Source organism: Chanos chanos, chromosome 4 (genome assembly GCF_902362185.1).
Source record: "Chanos chanos chromosome 4, fChaCha1.1, whole genome shotgun sequence".
NCBI classification, from domain to species: domain Eukaryota; kingdom Metazoa; phylum Chordata; class Actinopteri; order Gonorynchiformes; family Chanidae; genus Chanos; species Chanos chanos.
Window position 1 is genome coordinate 28,611,528 of NC_044498.1, and position 19,799 is coordinate 28,631,326.

Sequence of the window (19,799 nt, forward strand, 5' to 3'; positions counted from 1 at the left end):
AGTGACCAGGCTGACAGAGAGTTGTAAGATCCAAAGAAAACTGTCCTCCTTCACTTCTTGTTGTTCTTTCTTGCTGTTGTTATCGTTAGCTGTGTCATGTTCTGGGACATCCGTGCCCCAGAAACAACACAGACCTCCTCAGAGAAGAGGCTAAAAGAAAAGATTAAGTGTGTGGAAAATCTGCATGGTCTTCTGAACACCTTCAGGCACCTGGATCTGTCTTGGAAACCTATCCTGCAGGTACAGCATTTCATTATTATGATAACTTATCTCTGTTGTAATATCATAACGCTGTGGCTATCAAGGTTATGGTTAACCTTGACAGCCAGTGTTGGTAATCTGTGACAAAAGCATAGAGAGCCATATCATTTAATGAAGTAATGTAATTTCTATAGTATTTGTTAAGTGATACAAAACACCTTGTTGGGAAGAGAATAAAAAGGTTGTCCCTTCTTCTCGCTCTGTCATTCACTGATGTGCAGGTGCACTTCCCAAAGACAGACAGTAGGACTGAATACAGCCCTCTTAAGATCAGTCTAAGGGAGAGCACATGGAGCAACCCTTTAGGTGAGCCACAAATCAGCCAAATTTTCATCAACAGAGTAGTCACAATGGGTTCTACCTTAATAGTGGAAAGGGAGGAAATTTGCTGATAAGATTTGGATAATGCATGCTTTGCCCAAGTGTGTTCCCTCACCTGATTTGATCATGTTGTTCCTGAAGTGTGTGTTTGATGCATATTTTGCTGCAGATTCCAAATATATTTTTGGACAGCTTGTCTGATCAGCATTGAGTATATAGAACAAGTTGGTTGAGCATATATGTTCGACATGTGATAAGTTTAAAAAGTTTTAAATTTATCACGCTGCTGTCCAAATGTCTTTACTCTTGTAAAATCTTAAATGAATATTTATTTTCAATAAGTATTTTTTATCCAAAACTTTATTTTAAAGTGGGAAAAAATGTCTGGTTTCAAATGAAGGAACATCAAATTTACATCTTGACTAAATCCAGGCAGATTTCAGTTCTGCCCCAGACATTCAGCTGACATGTGAAGAAATGTCATATAAATCATAGCTCCTAATTTTAAAGGGAAAACATTGCCATGCTTATTGACCAGGTGTACCACACACCCTCCCACTTTCAAAGCAAATTATTTTGCCATAGGCCAGGCTTTTCAGCATGTAGGCTGCTGTTAAAGCTGTAGGCTCTCTCTCTCCTCTCCACTCTCTATTGTGTGTCTCATTCTTGTATTCCTGGATTTCCAGTCAACCTTTTTGAACAGGGCTTCCGTATTTCTTGATTCTAAGGAGATTGCATGTTTGTAATGTTTCTGTTCTTTTGTGCTAACCTGAACATAATATTCCTAAGCCTGAGGGAAAGTTTTTTATTTCATTCTCTGAGCAATTTTACACAGAAATGTCAACCTCAAAACACAAGAAACAGCCATGTCATACCAATTTTAAGCCCCATTTTCACAAAATAATGCTATATATTAATGCTACAGTGTAAACATTTAATATAGTGTTGCAGTAAAAGAAAAAAGAGCAAAGGCAGTGTAGAGTGAAGAAGTGTCATGGCATAGTGCGAGGGAGGTAAAAGAAGAATGGTTTGGGGATAACTTTGAAATAAATGATTGGGGTGCACGGAAAAGAGTTAACAGTTTAAAAAGAAAACAAGATGGATGGATGGATTAATGTGAAGAAATGTGCAAAAAGAAACTTAAGTAGATCTAGAAAAAATTACATGATTATATTTTGTTCTTTAAATGGACAATTTCGATTCTCATGAAAAATAAAGCAGGTGGATAAATGAAAACCAAAAAAGGAGGATGGGCTTTTTTATGAGAATGCTGACTGGGAATAATTTATAAAATAATTTAAGTACTTCATTGGCTACGTTATTTAATTTTTGTCCTCTCTCTCAACCCTAGACACACTTTTCCTTTTCTGAAGCAGTTTCTTTTTTGTTAGACAGAGCACTTGCTGGTACAGATCGATCAGAGATTCCTGAGTATAGCCTGATTAGACTCCCCTCAGCTAAACATCTCAAACCTCTGGAGGACATCAGCACCAAGTTCTACATAGGAACTGAGGTTGGTTTCATCCATCAGAGTAACATTTAGAGCTTTAAGCCCTGACTGTGGGAATCCTAAGTCCTTTCCACATATCTGTTAGGCAACGTGTTCAATTTGAGCCCTGGGATGCATCATTGAAGTTATAATCAAATCTTCAGTTTACTGATTCAGTCATTCTGCAGTGATTTGAACCACAAGATTTTTGTTTAAGTCAATCAGTTAGTTGATCAGTCAGTAAACAAACAGACTGGTTACTTAATCTGAACCACTGTGTAACTAAGGATTGTGCACTTCAGTAAACTCTCTTTGATAACAGAATGTCTTCTGTACTATCATCAGGATGGAGAGTTGGTCTACACAGACTGGAGGATGGAGGAGGAAAGTGACTCAGGGTGCTTGCACAGTAAGTGTAATCACAGTATTCTCACAACCTGTATATGCATGTATGTATGGTTTTGTATGCAGCACTTACCTTAGCCCTGCACATTTGAATATATACTTGTTGACTGTTGTAATAAATCGAATGAACTGATTGTTTAGATAAAAATGAAATTTAATCTTGAATTCTGAATCTGACTTGGCAGTCTGTAATGAAGCATTGGAAGTGTTAAGTGTGTTTAGCCAACATTATGGTACTTTCTGTGACACACACTTCTTTGAGTGTAGCTAAAGTGCTATAACACATAGCATCTGCATTCAAGTAACAAACACGTATTTACATTACACATGCTGTAGTAGTACAGACATTAGTGTGTATGATTTTCATGGAGGGAAGTATAACAAGTGCGTGTGTGTGTCAGTATGGCTGTGTTGTTGCATGTACAGTGTAGAGTGTTTGTGTGTAAGCTTTGTAGGCTTATTACTTTGAAGAGAAAGGAGGATATGGGGCTGAGGCATTGCTGAATGGTTACGATTGTAAAATAGACCTTTGATCAAATCTGTGTGTGTAGGTGTCTGTATGTGTGTGTTATATGAGCATAATATCGTGAGTATGGACATATGTCCAGGCTGTCTTAACGTGTTTGTGAGTTTTATTGAAATGAATACTGTAAAACTGCACAACCTTTGATGGGACATATTTCAATGTTCTCCATTTGGAGTAAATGTGACTTTTTATTTATTTATTTCTTTGTTTCTAAGGTGTGAAGACCTCTCAGAGCTTTGTCGTACATGACAGCCAAGTAAACACTGTACAACGGTCACCATTCTTCACAGATATTATCCTAACAGTTGGAGGGTGGACATTTGCAGTCTGGAGGGAGAGTATTATGGTCAGTTGAAACAGAAAATATTATTTCATAGAATGAGTGAATCATTTGCTGCATTAGTGATGGCTGGTGATGTAATAATCAGTTTTTTTTGCAAGTTTGATTTAAGAAAGTGAGATTCAAAGGCTGAACACTGGATTTGTCTTTGCTGAAGCAGCTCTTGACTAAATACATCAAGCATCCATAGGCATTGTGCTAAAAGGGGAATTACAGACACAGTGAAATGGATCAATACTAAATACACACAGGCAAAGGTGCCAAGATTGTAGATGTTAAAACGCCAACAGCAAACATAAAAAAAATCACTGCATGTGGCCATATTTTATAGTTGTTTATTAAATGTGAACAAATATATTTAGGGGCCAAGCACTGAAGGTGCAAGGCACCTAGTGTAATTGTTAGAATTTTTCACTGTTACTGTTGTACTTTCTCCTCTGTGAGTCTATGGTAGCCCATACAACCCTTTGGTGGATTTTGATGAAATGTTGCACTTTGATAGAGAACAGTCCAAAGTATCCAGGCATTAAATTTGGAGTCAGTCCATCTATTTCTGTAGCACCACCAACAGGCCAAATTTCAAGGTACATTTTTGCTTATAACTTTTGAACCATTTGTCTAGGATTGAGATCTTTTTTTATTAAAATAGATAATTTCATTCACAGTGTAGTGTCATTCAAACTAATTGTATCATGTAGTATTAACTAGATGTTAAAAACAATTTTCTACCGTAAATAACAATTTCCAAGCCTTTAAAATCAAGTAACAAACCACGTCAAACCACTTAAACATTTCATTCATCTGGGTTGCCCAAGACTAAACTAATTATGTAGCCCAATATTAAATGGATGTAAACTTATTTATATTCTCTTAGTCGCTTTTTGAAGAGGTTCTCAACCTCTTGGTAGTTCTTCAAGTAGAAGGGTCCTGCACCCTCTACCTTTACCTTGCACAGAATGATTTTTTTCTAAACATCCTTAATTTTGTCCCTCACAGCCAGGACATATGTGTTATCTGAGCCTCTGCTCAGAATTTCATCACGTAGTGTTCTCCGTCAGGGGGTGTGGACATATTAATATGTCTTCCAATACAACAGGTTGGGGGTGAAGTGAACATAACTGCATAGTATACATCTGTTAGTACGGTGAAGGATGGATCAGCTGGGTCATTAGCATTTTCTGTGTCTGATGGCTTGGGATTCTGTGCTGCCATTGTTTTCTTTGATTCTGATTTCTTTGTTATTGCTCCCTTCTTTACATCTTTGGAGTGGGTTTTTTTTTTCCATTCTCAGCTAGCCTGGTTATGGCTTCTGGAGATGTTAGAGATTCTCCATATTTCAGTGTACTTATTCTCTGTTTTTTTGGCGTTCTCTTTTTTTGTGTGATGCACTTCAAGAAAAAATCCATAATGCTATAGGCAGAGTTTGTGTCCTCTGAAGTTCATAGCTGGGCTATGGAAATGATCTCCTGTGGTGGACTGGTAACATGGATGTTTTTTATGTTCAGAATGTTTGATCCAGGGATTGTTCCCACACTCAGAACAATCTGGGACATGGAATCCGCACCATTTGTTGGCAATGTTGACAGGTCCTCTGGGAGTGGAGATACACTTGTCTGCAGACTGTTAGTGGTGCTCTTAATAGTAGTGGGCTCTGGTTGGTACTGTAAGGAGGATGAACAACTACTTCTGCAAGGCACCTAATCCCCAACTGCTCCCTTGCTCATGGATGTTGAGGGAAGGGAAAGTGCTGTATGTATGTTCACTCCCCCACCCACATTTTTCCTGCCGGTCCAGGGGATCGAACCGGCGACCTTACAGTCCCAATCCCGCTTCTTGAGCCTTTAGGTCACGGCCGCCCGTTTTTACCCAATTTGGGTTCCATAGAAAAATCCCAGTGGTCTCAAACTTCCTTCTTAAATTCTAGGATTTTAGAGATGTCTCCAAGACCTCTCTGGTCTTTGCAGGGAAGGCTTCCCTCTTGATCTTGTACCTGGACATCCATGTACAGGGCTGGCCCAAGCCTTTATAGGGCCCTGAGCAGAATTTGATTTGGGGGCCACTCACTGCCTCGGTGCCACCAATACTATTGACTATTGTCAATGCTTGATCATTTGCACATCCACTGTAAGCTGTGGCTGTGTTGCTACAGCAATGTAAGCCTGGCATGTTTTTAACCTTCTTTGGTTTTTACTCTTAAAAAGTAGCAAACTCACAAGAGTGATCTAGTGTCAATTTGCACCTTAATATTCAAAGTGATATAGTTGTAGGGGCTGCCAGGCCCATAGCCCATAATACCCACAATTCCCTGCTCAACCTCACAGGTAATCTGAACCCATCTTCTCACCTTTCACTGTAATGATATTAGATGCAGCAGTGATACAAGATACCAGACACAGCATAGATGCAATTTCACCTTAAAAACTGCGGCAAAATCGAGAGTCTTGGTCTCTGGCGAGTAATCCTACAAGCATAGAGAGATACCATTACTCTCTGGGGGTGGACCCCATTTGCATAAAGAGGTACCGTCACTCTGCGTAACAAAAGAACAATGAAGTGAGCTATTTGTACCAAACTTCTGGCTAAACTTTTATGAACTTTCTCTCGCGCAATTCCGTCTTTCATTTTAAACCGGTTAATCATACTGCAGTCTACGCAGTTTTACAGACAGGAAAGGTGACTGGATCCCTTTTCATTTCTTAAAACGTCGACAAACTGTAATTTAGAATTTCTTCAAGATCATTGGATCACCAAGGATTTTCAACTAACGAGCTGCGAAAGAAAAGAACCGCTCTCCCTGCACCTGTGCTACGCGCTGTTCATTGGACAACAGGAGACGCATCTTCGGTGGCCACGCGATTCAAAGTTGCCTTCATCAACCTGATTGTTTCATGAGTGTCATAGACTTGGTAGTGTAATTCTGATAGATTAGTAGGGCAATACCCGCTAAGGCTGTAGCACAATGTTACAACTAGATTATTCCATCAATTTTAGTAGTTTAATAATAAAATATTAAACAGCAAAATTAATGGTTAATAATTTTATGAGACTGATTGCTATGAAGCTGATTTGGTCACCCTGTTGCACCTACACAGTATTAAGTGGCATACTGAACGTAGTGTACTGAAAAGTAACAAAATAAACCAGCAGACACTGCATTTATTTTTAACAAATTAACCACTTTAATTGCTTTTGGTTTAAAAAATGTGCCAAAAGTGCAGAACAACTACGACGGAGTATTCGGGCCACACTGAGGGGGGGGGGGGGGGGGGGGAACAAAACAAAAAACTGAGATTTCAAGAATAAGGTGGTAATATTACAAGAGTAAAGTCATATTTGAGAAAAAAGGCATACTATTATTAGAATAAAGTCGGAATTTAATGAGTCAGTATTTCAATAAAAAGTTGTAATATTATGGGAATAAATTCGCAAAATTTCGAGAAAAACACAATTTTTCGGAAAATATACTACTAGCAACCAATAAAACGGGCAAGAGGACAGTCAATGACAACCTGAGCCTGCTTCTGGCAACTGCTGTTTATCTCAGGCCTCATGCCATGCCACACACATCAGTCATCTTATGATAATATGGTGCTAATGTGCCAAAAGTATTTAGTTATTTTGAAAACCTATACTAAAGAATAACTTCATGAGATGCTCCACGTTCCTCATTTTAACGCAGGCTGGTGATATTTCCCCTCTAAAATTACATGTACCCTAAAATTACGACTTTTTCTCATAAAATTACGTCTTTACTCTCAAAAGCTCAGGATTTTTTCCCTCTCAATGTGGCTCTAATACTCTGTCGTAAATAACAATCAACTACAATTAAGATCAAATAAGATAAGTAGTACCTCCATCAGTAAAGTTTCATTCTTATGTAAAAAAATAAGTCCGACATTACTTTTTTGCCGCTTTTTCCATTGACGCAGAGAGGACTGTAACTTAACGTTAATCTTACTAGTTGAGCTTGCATCAAAACGCAGTTACAGTACGCGTGTGCATGAACATGACACCAGCTCTGACAGGAATTGAGTAACACCAGTTGTATTAACTAGCCAACCTCTTAACATAGTGTTTTTGTATGAATATCATTGACATAATATAATGTGAAAAATTTCGATATTTCAAGTGCTCTTGGGGGCCCACTTTCTTTCATAACAGCATTTGCCTCTCTTAGAGCCAGCTAACCCACATCCAAGTGCTGTCTGCATGGAACCCTTCTCCACTTCGGCTTTCAAAGCTCCCATTTGAATATCTGCTACTACCACCAAGATCGACAATTGTATGCTGCGTGTTATATGCAGGAAAAAATATTTTCAGGTTAATATTAGGTACTGGTAGTCAATGTACAGATCTGTGGACCTGCTATGGTCATTTTTTTGTATTTGTTGTCTTGCTTTTTGTAGAGGAAGATGGAGAACCTAAACTGTTCAGAGGCAGGGGCAAGAAACACATGCTGCTGGGAGAGGAGAGAGTCTCAGTCTCTCTCTCTCTCTCTCAGTCTCTCTCTCCACCCCACCCTGTACACACACACGCACAAGCACACACTCATATACACGCACACACACACTCATGCAAAAACATGCACACACAGTTGTTGCTATTGGGACTAAGATCTTTTTTGCCAAATATAATGACCTCTGTTTTCTTTTTTTAATTGAAGGAAGTTCTGTGACATTTCACACACACAAGCACTCATTCCTATTACTCAGTGCTCATTCCTGTTACTTAATTGTTTTTTTAAGAAAAATAAAGATAAACCACTTACTTTTCAATTATGTTTGGTTCAACATTTACAAACAATTGTTTGATAAATTACATGATACATTTTTCATAAAATTGAGGTTGGGGTCTCCCTTAAAAATATAAAAAATGGCTTTGTTTAAAAAAAAAAAAAAAAATCGTCTGCATATGTTGACACTTTTTAACCACAGATATATATTTTTTTGAACTTGTAACCAATTATTTCTTTTAAATACCCACTTTATTGAGGGAAAAACAAAAACTAGTTGGCATGACTTTTAATCGATATTTAAACAGTTGTAAGAGTTTTGGTAACAGGATTTGCAAAAATAAATAAATAAATAAATAAATAAAATGGCCTGAGATTGACCAATACACATTCTGAATAGTTCAACATGTGTGTTATTAGATACAGTGCTGAAAAAAGATAAAGAATGAAGTTTTCAATTTTGAAAAGTTACAATGTGCAAATGGCATCGATTCGGTGGAGTGGCCCATATCTGATATACAGTTCAGTGGCACGCACATACAGTTTCTTGACACACCAGGAGGTGAGACTTGGACACATCATCAGTGATGAACCCAGGACCCTAGGGTGTTTTGGGTCTTAGATCATCAGATACTCACCCGGGTGTCCCAGTCAGGGGTGATCAGTCCCCGACTTGTGTCCAAGTGGATCGTCCCTCTTGATCCATAACCATCTCAACGCTTTCTCTGCAGCTTCTATGATGTTCTTGGTGGCTCCTCTTTCCTGCAACCCTCTAATACCAAGGAGACTGAGTGAACGGTGTAGAGACTGCCCTGCAAAGCCCCTGCAGCCCACTTCAATGGGCTCGCAGCGGGCCTTCCACCCATGCCTTCTACACTCTTCTACCAGTCCGAGGTGTTTGGCCTTTTTCTGCTCGTGGGCCTCAATCCGGTCTTCCCAGGGGACAGTGAGTTCCAACATGACCACTTGCTTAGAACCCTCAGATGTTAAAACCAAAGCTGGCCTGGGTGATGCCCTCGCAATGTACTCCGGAAACTTCAGCTGCTTTTCTAGGTCCACCTTCAGCTGCCAGTCATGACCTGAGGCTAGCAGCCCAGTTGAGGCCCTGAGCTCTGCCTGAGCTTTTTCTCCTGCCCTAACACACATCACAGGCAGCGACAATTAAACATAAAAAACACAGCGCCAGTCTAAGAACTCGACACTAACAGAATTGTAATATATAATCATACGTTACTTAAAACTCATATGGATTTAAAAAAGTAATACATTAAACACTTGCATAAAACAATAGACAAAATTAACAACTTCACTCAACAATGCAGCTTTGCTCTCACACATATAATAATCCTAAATTTGGAGGAAATATAAAATTCTGTCTTTATCTATACATAAATTTAAATATAAATGTATGTATATCAATTAGTTAATTCAGTTTATTGATAGACTCGATATGGAATGGAATAGTGGATGTGTGAGTCACAGAGAGAGAATAGATATCTCTCTGTTACTTAGATGGATTTCATATTTGCATACATCAAAAAGCCCTATAACTCATTTGTTTTACTGGAACATAGAGAATTTTAAGGGCCATTTTAGGCTCCTCCATCTCTTTGTAGTGAGTGCCACACGCTTAAGGATGGTTTTTAGCACACCCTATGGTCCACATTATCCAGGGTTGTATTCCTTCTGCTGATGAGACCAACAACGGTTGTGTTGTGCACTAACCGTAGTAGTTTAATGGATGGGACAGTATAGGAAAAGGATAGTGGACAACTGTGTACTACTCATGGACAGTCCTCATTGAGGCCTGGATATGCAGTATGCTTTACTTTAAAAATCCAATAACAGTGATATGTACAGTAGATTTTTTTTTTTTACATATTTGATCTCTTTCAATGGTACATCATACACACCTTAATTATGCAGCAAAATAGTTCTCAATTAGGATTTTCCAAACAGCATTTCCATTCGCCGTGGCAGCACTGTGCTCCTCCTGGTCATCTCCTCTGTCCTCATGGGGATCCTCTTCAGCCTCCAATGGCAGCTTATCTCCAAGTCTCTTCCCAAAGTTGTACAACACTGCCACTGCAACAATGACTGTCAAAGCCCATCCTGCAAGCAAGGAAACCTTCGTTTCCAACCTCCAGACACTCTCCACAAGACATCTTGCTGCAATGTGGCAGGCATTGTACCATCTCTGCGCCGGTGTTTGAGGGTTCAAAAGGGGGGGGGGTCATCAGGTTGGCACGGCAGGGATATCCCTTGTCAACTATTATGTGGCCTTCAAATGCCTGCTTTTCAAGCATAGCACAGAGGTGGCGGTTATTAAAAATCCTGCTATCATGAGTTGATCCTGGCCATCAAGCCACAATGTTGGTGATTTGGCCCTTCTCATCACACATGACCTGAGGATTAATAGAATAGTAGCCCTTCCTGTTGTGAAACAGTTCTCCACCAGGGTTTTGAATGGGGATGTGAGTGTCGTCAAGTGCTCTTAGCACTCCCAACAAACCAGCTCTTGGGTAAAAACCAGCTGATGTTTCTCCTGTTGCAGTGAATCTTATATACTGTTTTTTCAGAGTTGAAATTACTCTTGATACCCTTCCAGCAATCCTACTTACTGTCAATTTGTGTACTCCAAAAAGGTCCCCATCCACCATCTGGAAACATCTGGTAATGCAAAACCGCAAGGCTCAGAAGCTGGAGCAAGGGTGGTATGGCTGCATTTCAGTCACTGTCATATTTATAATTGTGGGCCCGATTTTTTAATTGAATCTCATAAAAGGTTCTTTGTTGGATCAGAATCACCTTGGAAATTCATCATCATCATCATCATAAAACTCAACTCAACTTATTTTCCTTTCCTTTCTTTTGGTTTTCTTCAATTCATCTAATATATGCTGCCATTTTGGAAGCTTAACCTTTTCCCTAAATCACCTCAGCTGCAAGTTTAAAATGAATCCCTAACTCAAATTTAAATCTGAGTTTCAAGTAGTGGAGCAACAGGATTAAAATGAATCTAGGTTTACTGCGAAAACTAAAACCAAGATTAAAAGGATGGTTTAAATATAACCCTGATTATTTTAAAACTAGGTTTAAAATTTCATGCAACTGGATTAATTGATGAACCTTGATTTAATCCAGGTTAAATCTTAATCCTTGTTGGTGCAACTCAGTCATACAGTAAGGAAACTTCATAATAAGGGATAATTAACATAATTAAGAATTTGCTAGTATCAGGAGCAAAGAGCCTTTTGATGGGCGGGTCTGTTCCTGCACCAGCACCAGTTCTCATTCTGAACGACGACATTATTTACTGTCTAACACAAGATGAACCACAATGACATTATTCACTCTAACAGAGGATGTGGAACCACTAAAATGTGTCATTGTTATGATCTCTGTGGAACAGGCATCATTCTGTTATTAAAAAGTCATTTAGCATTTCAGGGAAAGCTTCAACTCTTTGCAGCTGTTTCAGTCATTAACCGTGGACATACAGAATGAAATTTTTAGCTTGAGGCAGGTTTCATCCAGTCATATTTAGCTCAAGAGTGTTGGATACTGGATGATCCAGTCTCCCACTCCTGAACTGACCACACTAAATTGCCCTGTCCTTTCTGATGTTTTGTAAACTGATTTACAGTATGAGTTAAGCTTGGACAGTAACACAACTCTGAGCAACTCTGGCTTGTTTTGTGACTCCAGGCCTTGTTATAGTGTTCTTTTCTCACAGAATGTCCTAGATTATTTGTATCCTCTCACCTTTTAATAATTAACTCACACTGACTCTTTTCTGATCACAGATGCATCTCATTCACTCTAGATTCTTCTGTTGTTTGTTGTCGATTTTATGTACCCTAATTCCATTTAATATTCTGATTCAGTAGTCCAAAGGCTAGCCATGGTTATTCTAAAGGCTTCTTCCTGTTCCAGCCAAATGGAGTTTTTATTTCCTGTTTCTGCCTTGAGTTTACTCACTAGTTGTCTCAGATTTAGTATTTTGTAAAGCTTCTTTGTTACAATGTTCATTTTTAAATCACTATAGAAATAAACTTGAACTGCACCGAACAATTCTGCCTTGAACTGTGTTCCAGATTGACCCGGTCATAATCTCACCCTGCTCCCAGGAGAGATACACAGCTGGGCATTGGTCTCTGACTAAGCCTGGGCTTTTGTTTGTTGGGAGAGAGGATGGGGACATTGAAGTGTGGGATCTGCTAGAAAAAACCCATGAGCCCTCCAAAACCTGGAACATTACCACATCACCAATAACATGCATCAAGCCCTGGATCGTCTCAGGTAACCTGGTACTTCTCGCTCTAAATCTCAAAGATAATAGAGATTTGTCCTTATTGGATGTAAAGGCATGTAAACCACTGCTCTCTGTTAGCCCCTTACTATCCCTCACACTCTTACTTTCAGGATTAAACATGGTTCACCCTGATTTACATTGACTTTTGATAGTTCCCAGAAACTTTGCTAGAATTGAGTTTGGGACATCAGAGGAAGTATGGAATTCTGTCTTTTAATGGAGAGTAAAATTCACTGCCACGTTCCTTAGTCAGTTCATTAGTCAGTTTAAATAAATCAGTGAAACGACCATCATTATTGATGTATTTTGCTCCTTTTGGTTCTAATGAAATCAGTGGATTTTTAAATATTTCCTCTTGTTAACTGAAAAAAAAATAAATTAAAAAAATAAATAAAACTGTGATACTATCACAAGTAATTAAAGCGATGGGAGTTTTTGGTTTTCTCAGCCTTATTAGCAAATTTCTCAGCCTTATTAGCAATACTCTCCAATTGCCTGGTACAGAATATATGCATTCTCTGACATTTATATATTCACAATAATTCTTCAGTCATTCTGGCATTTATATATTCATAATTATTCATTAGGGCCAAAGCACTGAAGGTGCTGCGCCTCCGGTGGACACCGGAGGGTGCATGCACCAAAGGTGCAAGGCCCTATTGTTTTCATAAGAATCATCATCATCATTCTTTTCCTTCAAGACTTGGCCATTTTTGAAGTGGTTTCCATGGGCGAAAACTCATGAAATTCGGTGCACACATCAGTGCTTGTGACAGTTACTCAGAGATGGGTCTTGGCCCTGGGTGTTACCTGGGGACTCCATAGCGCCCCCATGGCATAGAGTCTTGTGTCCGGCATGTAGTATCACCTACACACACCAAATTTTGTAGGCATGTGGGTCTCCCCAAGACGAACAAATTTGCAATTACATTGTATTAGCCATTCCCAACAGAAAGTGAGTTACTCTGGATTTTGTGTTTTGATACGTGTTACATTTTGACATACTCCTCCTAGACAGTTCACTGGATTCATGTCAGATTTGCTATGTATGATGTCAAGATGTTGTAGATTTTAAATTGCCAAGGGATGTTTGATATCTTGCAAGGTGTTGAAATGGTGAAATAATGAATTTATATGTCTTGCCACGCAAGACAGCAATGTGTCAAATTCTCCATGCATTGCTTGAAACGGCTCAAACTTCACAGGTTATTGGTTATGATGGTTATGATAACCACATGCCCAGAGTGACACCACAGTATAGCCCTGCCATCTGGCAACAGAAAGAGTGTTTCTTTTTCAGTCATCTTGGCTATCCGGTTCATTGGATTCATTTCAGATTTGGTGTACATGAAGTCATGGGTGTCCTGATTTTATACTATGAAGGGATTTTTGATACGTTGAACAGTGTAGCTATGGGGATAAGATGAATTTGGGCACTTCTGACCAGATTTTTTGCCAGTTTCACCAGTCTGATGAGTGACAGGATGTTTAACCAATCAAATTATGAGTTGTAGCGTGGGGGTTGTATTGAGATGCTACGTCATGATGTACCCCTTGAGACATTCTGACAAGAGAAGCAGCCATGTTTGTTTAAGTGTTTTAAGCACGTTAGCCATGTCGCTAATTTACCCATGTCGGGAGGTAATTTGCATGCTTAGTAAAAAATAAACTTTTAATTGTGGTTAGTTTGGTGATTAAGTCAGGGATAATGGAGGACGAGCTGTCCCTGTATAAAAATTTTGGACAAGTTGTAGGCAAACTCAGCTTCGAGATTGGGATTAGGTTGACAAACTGTCGAAATATTGGACGTGGCACAGGGACATTCCGCTTCAAATCGTGGAATTAGCTCCGCCAGTGCATTTCACTACACATTTAAGCCTATGCATTACGCCTGCGTGTGTACAAAGGAAATGTTACGGTTAATCTTAAAAAGCCCAATTGTTTTTGGTACTACATTTGGCAGATTGCTTGGTTTACATAAAAATTATCCAGTTGATAGGCCCGAATCCTTTTAGCTGTCTATGACCATGTAGCCTGATGTCATGATCCACAACACTCGTCGATTTAATCTCAACATATTTCAATACAAAACACCGTTGTCTCAAATTAACACGATATGTATGAATGTTTAATCACTATCAAATGCAGAGTGGATGATCATTAAAGCTAATATAGTTCAAGGAACAATTAGCATGTTCTGCTTCCCTCGGTGTGCTTTAAACGTAGGCTACAGCTGAAGCTGTACCATTAGGTTGCTATGGTATCTAACAGTAAATTGAGACAGCTGAGGCTGTAACATTAACTTGCCATGCTACCTAAAAGCAAACTATGTCTATGCTGTTAGCTGGTTTAAAGCCACGTCTTCAGGCTACTGTGATATGTGATATGGATTGCTAAATTAGCTTCTATTCCAGTACATGACAATTTTAAGCAATAGGAGTATGACGACTCTTTATTTCATGCAGCCTACACTTTAGGGCCGTCACTTTTATTGTTCGAAAGACAAGTCGCCGGTGTCCCAGGCATGTAATGAATGACCTTGCGTTACCATGTGTAACTTTTTCTATTTGTATTCTCGCTTGATCAATAAATTGTTAATGACACTGAACATACACTGTAGCAAATAAAAACCTATTATTCACAATGGTTCTGTCCACATTGCAAACATGCTCCTAACTTTACAATCTTTAACATTGCATGTAGTGTGACACGGCACGAAGGGGGGTGTGGTAGTTCATCACACACTTGCTCATGAAGGTTAAACTGCACAAAATGTTTAGAATTTGAGCATTATGACTTACATGCCAAAACTGTGTCCTTGTAGGCTCCTGGATACTCAGAAATTGATACTTCCAATGTTTAAAATGTTTTTTTTAAGCACATGCATATTTAGGCAGTGTCTGAAAATGAGATATTACATGCAATTCAGCATCCTGCATGGAAATAAAGAAAATCTGTGAGAGGCATATTTACACAGCACAAAAGGTGTTGCAGGTTGCAAGAACAATGTGTTTGTGTATGCAGCGATTGAGCATAATGACATTTACATGTGAAACGGTTTTCTTTTTTTTTAATAGTTTTATTTAGAAACATGACACTGATGTCTGTATTGTCTAAAGACACATGAACATTAATATAACAGTAATATTTGTGTTTTTTTGCCAATACCTCAGCAAGTGGGTTGGGCATATCATGAAGTTGTATTTTTAAGTGATTTTAAGCCCAAAATCTTTTAGCTGTTGCTATGATCTTGTAGTTTCGCACACACATCGGAGGGCTGTACTATGAGGCAAGGTAACTGGTTTATCCAGGTAACTTCTGGTTAAGTTAACTCAGTATAAGTAGTAAACCTCCTAACAGAAGAGCCATGGCTTTGTTTTGCCAGGAGAATGAAGCCATAGGGCTCTTCTGTTAGGTGGTTTACTACTTACTCTGAGTTAAATTAACCAGAATTTCCCAGGACAAGCCAGTTACTTTGCTTCATAGCACAGCCCTCAGATCTGAGTGCATTGTTGGATGACGAAATGTCATGGGTCATGAATCACCGGAGGTGCGAGGGCCCGCCATCGCTGCTTGTGGCTATATTTCAATCTGGCGTTAATATATCCACAATAATGCTTCACTCATTCTGCCGTTTATAGATTCTCAATAATGTGTCCTTCTGCACATGAAGAGCAACTTTCGTCTGTTAAAACATCCTCAGATGGTGCCTTGTCACTGCTGTTGTACCAATAAGCGTTTATGACACTTACTTTTGTTGTACCAGTAAGCATTTATGACATTTGATGGATAAGGCAAAGTTTTACCTCATCACTGAGTCTGCTCAGCCTGGGAGACAAGTGTTTGCCACATTTGATAGGTGTTTTGTGTACAGATTAAAATGTGAACATGTGTATATGTCTCTAAAAATGACCTCTCCAAAACAGGAAAGCAGCATCTTTTAGCAGTAACAGACCAACTTGGTCATGTACAAATCCTGGAGATTCCATGGATATGCCGTAATCCCTCCCCTAATGAGGTGAGTGCTTATCAACCAGATAAACCTTCAGTTTCAGCCACTACCATGTTGTGCTCTGGCAGGCAGGTGCAGTAGTTGGAGGAGAGATTTTTTACTTCGCAATACATGACAACAAAATAAATGTTTAACTGCTTGTAATGTTAATTATTTTTTAAGATTAAAAATGATTAAACAAAAGACTTCTTGGAAATTACAGAGGTGATGATAATCAACTCAGATATTCAGCATGGACAATGCAATTCCAAACACACAACCTTAAACACAGTTCTAATTAACACTGTCCGAACTTCGAGGGCTATCTCCTCCCTCTAGGCACAGATGCTAACCATTTCCAAATTAGGTAAAGACCTGACATCTTCCTGTCTGTCAGTCAGTCAGAAAGTGTGTTCAAGAGGTCTGAGGAGCTTCCTCTATTCATGCCCCTCCTTCGCGTCCCTAAGGAAAATTGGCCCAGTCTTATCACTTCAGAATATCCGCATGCTAAAGCCCTGATCTGCTTCCAAACCAAAGTCCTGTTGGTGACCTCTAATATTATATAGAATATATAACTGTGTTTGAAATACACCATTGGTATGCCATACAAAAAAATTACGATTCATTACCCTCAAACTTAAATCTGTTTGTACTGTCATGTCTCTATACAGTAGCAATGTCATTTCACTGTACAGAAGCACTGTTGTTCCACTGTATAGAAGCACTGTCATTTCTCTATACAGAAGCTGAGAGTCAGTGAACTCCTTGAGAAGGAAGTGGAACGTCTGATCTACTTTGAGAGGAGGAAAGAGATGAGATCAAAAGAAAAAGAGGAGAGAGAGGCTGAAAAGCACCAAAAGACAGTGGTGAGCTGAACAATACTGAATCATATGTCATAATGGGAAAGTTTAAAACAAATTTGTTTGAAGTCATTTTCTACAGCACAAAGTTTTTCTTTTTCTTTTGTTTTTTAGGATTGTTCAAGAGCTACAGGTCTAACTACACTCAGTGTTCCATTAATGCAGGGTCATGCTTGTTCCTGTGACACTGATATTGAAATCATATTCCTTACAATAGACAGACAGAAACAACACTGAATGTCTCTCTTTAAAAAATTACATCGTATGAAAACAAATTTAATACCTAAGGGGTAGATAACCACAAGAAGTTAACACAAGCTTGTCTTTAATGAGCTTGTAGTCAGGGGTATGTTAAAACAGACTGTAAAAGACAGGTAAAAGAAAGCATTGGGGTTAAGTGCCTCGCTCAAGGGCACACAGTAGTCGATGTTGGTTCTGGGAATCGAACCGGCAACCCTCCGGTCATGAGCCCAGTTCTCTAAACTTTAGGCCATAAAACATTAATGTCTAATTCAGGTCAGAGGCCTGTGCTTCTTTGGGCGAGTGTGAATAGTGGTGGGAAATGAAAGAAACATAAATGAACATTTTTGGGCATATGAAGACTGCAAACAAACAAACAAACTCAGAGCCCCCTAAAAACAAACTGAACTGAGACCATCTTGAGAGATGATCGAAGTGCAGTAGGTGTGGAGTTCATTAAGCCGTTGGCATGATTTTATACCCAAATTGAGAACACAAAGTGTTTGTGTTTCTTGTCCCACAAGGGTCACTATACACAAATCAGCAGCTACCCTGGGGAGCTGTGTGCTAACAGGTCACAAACAAAATAAATTAAATATTCCTTAACCTATGATCTAGACTTTCACAGTTACAGGTGTTATCAATGATGCCTGCACATTACCATGACTCCAATTACAGTCACACAGAGAAAAACTGTTCCAAGAGACAGGACACCAGCTCAGTTACTTCCTGAACGCATTATTTATTATCTGCATTTGGTATGTCTGCTTCATTTTCTCAGAGTTTGGTATATGTGCTTTGTTTTCAGGAGCCCATTATGCTGGAGAGGCAGGTGGAGCAGATTGAGGAGGAGGGGCAGAAGGAGTATGAAGGATACCTGATGTTTGAAAGAGCCATTCTTAAGAAAATGGGTCTCCTGCAGGACACTGTGGACATCTGAGGCTCTCTGGTTCTCAGCCTAAGCCTTTAGTTCAAAACTTCACAAGACTGCTCTATTTTCACTTGCTTGTGTAAGAGAGTTTTTTGGTACTTTAAACTGTACAAATAGAGTTTTCCTAACCCTCTCTAAATAAAAATTGCCAACCATACATGACAAATGATAAGAGTCCTAATGTGCCAGTAATGAACCAGCAGTTCTTGCTAAAGCAATACTGAAAACACTCACATACACCACAGTGTCTTAAAGGGTTGAACCAGACTCAACAAGTGTGTGAAGCTTTGGTGGGGGAATGTGGCGATTCATCCATGAGAAAATCACGTGGTGCTTTTGAAAACAGTGTGGTAGACACTGCTCCACATTCTCGAGCGTTCAACCGGACTGAGATCTGATTGCTGATTACATCTGTTAACTGACTGAAATAACACATGAGCATCACAGTCACTCTTGTTCACAATTGACCACATAATTAAAGATGCCTTTCCCTCAGACCTCTGATGCCTGGGACTGTACTTGTCCAGTTAATCAATAACCATACTCTCCACTTACCCACATATACACTCTGTTTCCAGTTTACGCCCTGTCTCTCCCCTGTTTTCTTCTTTATTTCATCTGTGACAGGAGACCGCCGTATTTAGCTCCAGGCTACCCTATGTCATACCAGCTCAAGCACTGAAATATGTCAGAGTTCTTCCTCCTAAAGCCCCTCAAAGTATGACCTCATCAACATTGTCATTCTCTAGTGATAAATCTCCTAAACTCTATAGGAAGGTCAAGCCTGTACTGATGAGCTTCACCTCAGCCAATAGCTCTCCTCTAAAATTTAACAGTCAAGTGTAAAATTCTTTGTTGCCGATGCTCCTTCCGAATATACCCCAGCAATAAATCCCCCGTCCAAGTCCCTGAGATCACATCCTCTCAGTTATAGATGCCAAAATAATGGGTGTCTGGTCTGCCCAGAATTTTATATATGACTTTGGCATGATAGGATGTCAATTACTTCACTCAGGAACTACACCTGTGTAGCAGCACCTGCTTTGAATATACATTTAGTGGTAAGTTATTTTGTATGTCGCCATGAAAAATGCATCACTCCAACAGCCAGTGAGTCTCATGACTGTGGGTTACTATATAAAGCATGCACATGAGCATCAAGGGATCCAGTTACAGTTCAACTGAACATTTGTGTGGGCAAAATGTGTGGCTGAGAGAGTGTGCAGCAATACTACCACACACTACAGACTACTGAATGCAAGTCAGGTCCACATAGAGCTGCCCCAAGACCTGACTGTGTTCAGTTTTACTGACTTACATTTCATATAGATAGGATGATATAATTACTTTGTTCATTGCAGGAAATGTGACGCTTTCAAAAATTTATT

The 19,799-nt window shown here is 39.3% G+C and overlaps 1 protein-coding gene across 1 annotated transcript in view; it reads left to right on the forward strand.

The window, feature by feature from the left end:
* Window positions 1-18,420, forward strand: part of dnai3 (dynein axonemal intermediate chain 3) — a 44,637-nt gene extending 26,217 nt beyond the window's left edge. Inside the window, exons 13-21 of the mRNA XM_030772221.1 lie at window positions 90-240; window positions 483-567; window positions 1,974-2,095; window positions 2,417-2,480; window positions 3,218-3,348; window positions 12,172-12,376; window positions 16,316-16,407; window positions 17,124-17,246; window positions 18,289-18,420. Coding sequence (XP_030628081.1) covers window positions 90-240; window positions 483-567; window positions 1,974-2,095; window positions 2,417-2,480; window positions 3,218-3,348; window positions 12,172-12,376; window positions 16,316-16,407; window positions 17,124-17,246; window positions 18,289-18,420 — 1,105 coding nt within the window. The remainder of the gene's footprint in view (window positions 1-89; window positions 241-482; window positions 568-1,973; window positions 2,096-2,416; window positions 2,481-3,217; window positions 3,349-12,171; window positions 12,377-16,315; window positions 16,408-17,123; window positions 17,247-18,288) is intronic.
* Window positions 18,421-19,799: the final 1,379 nt, after the last annotated feature.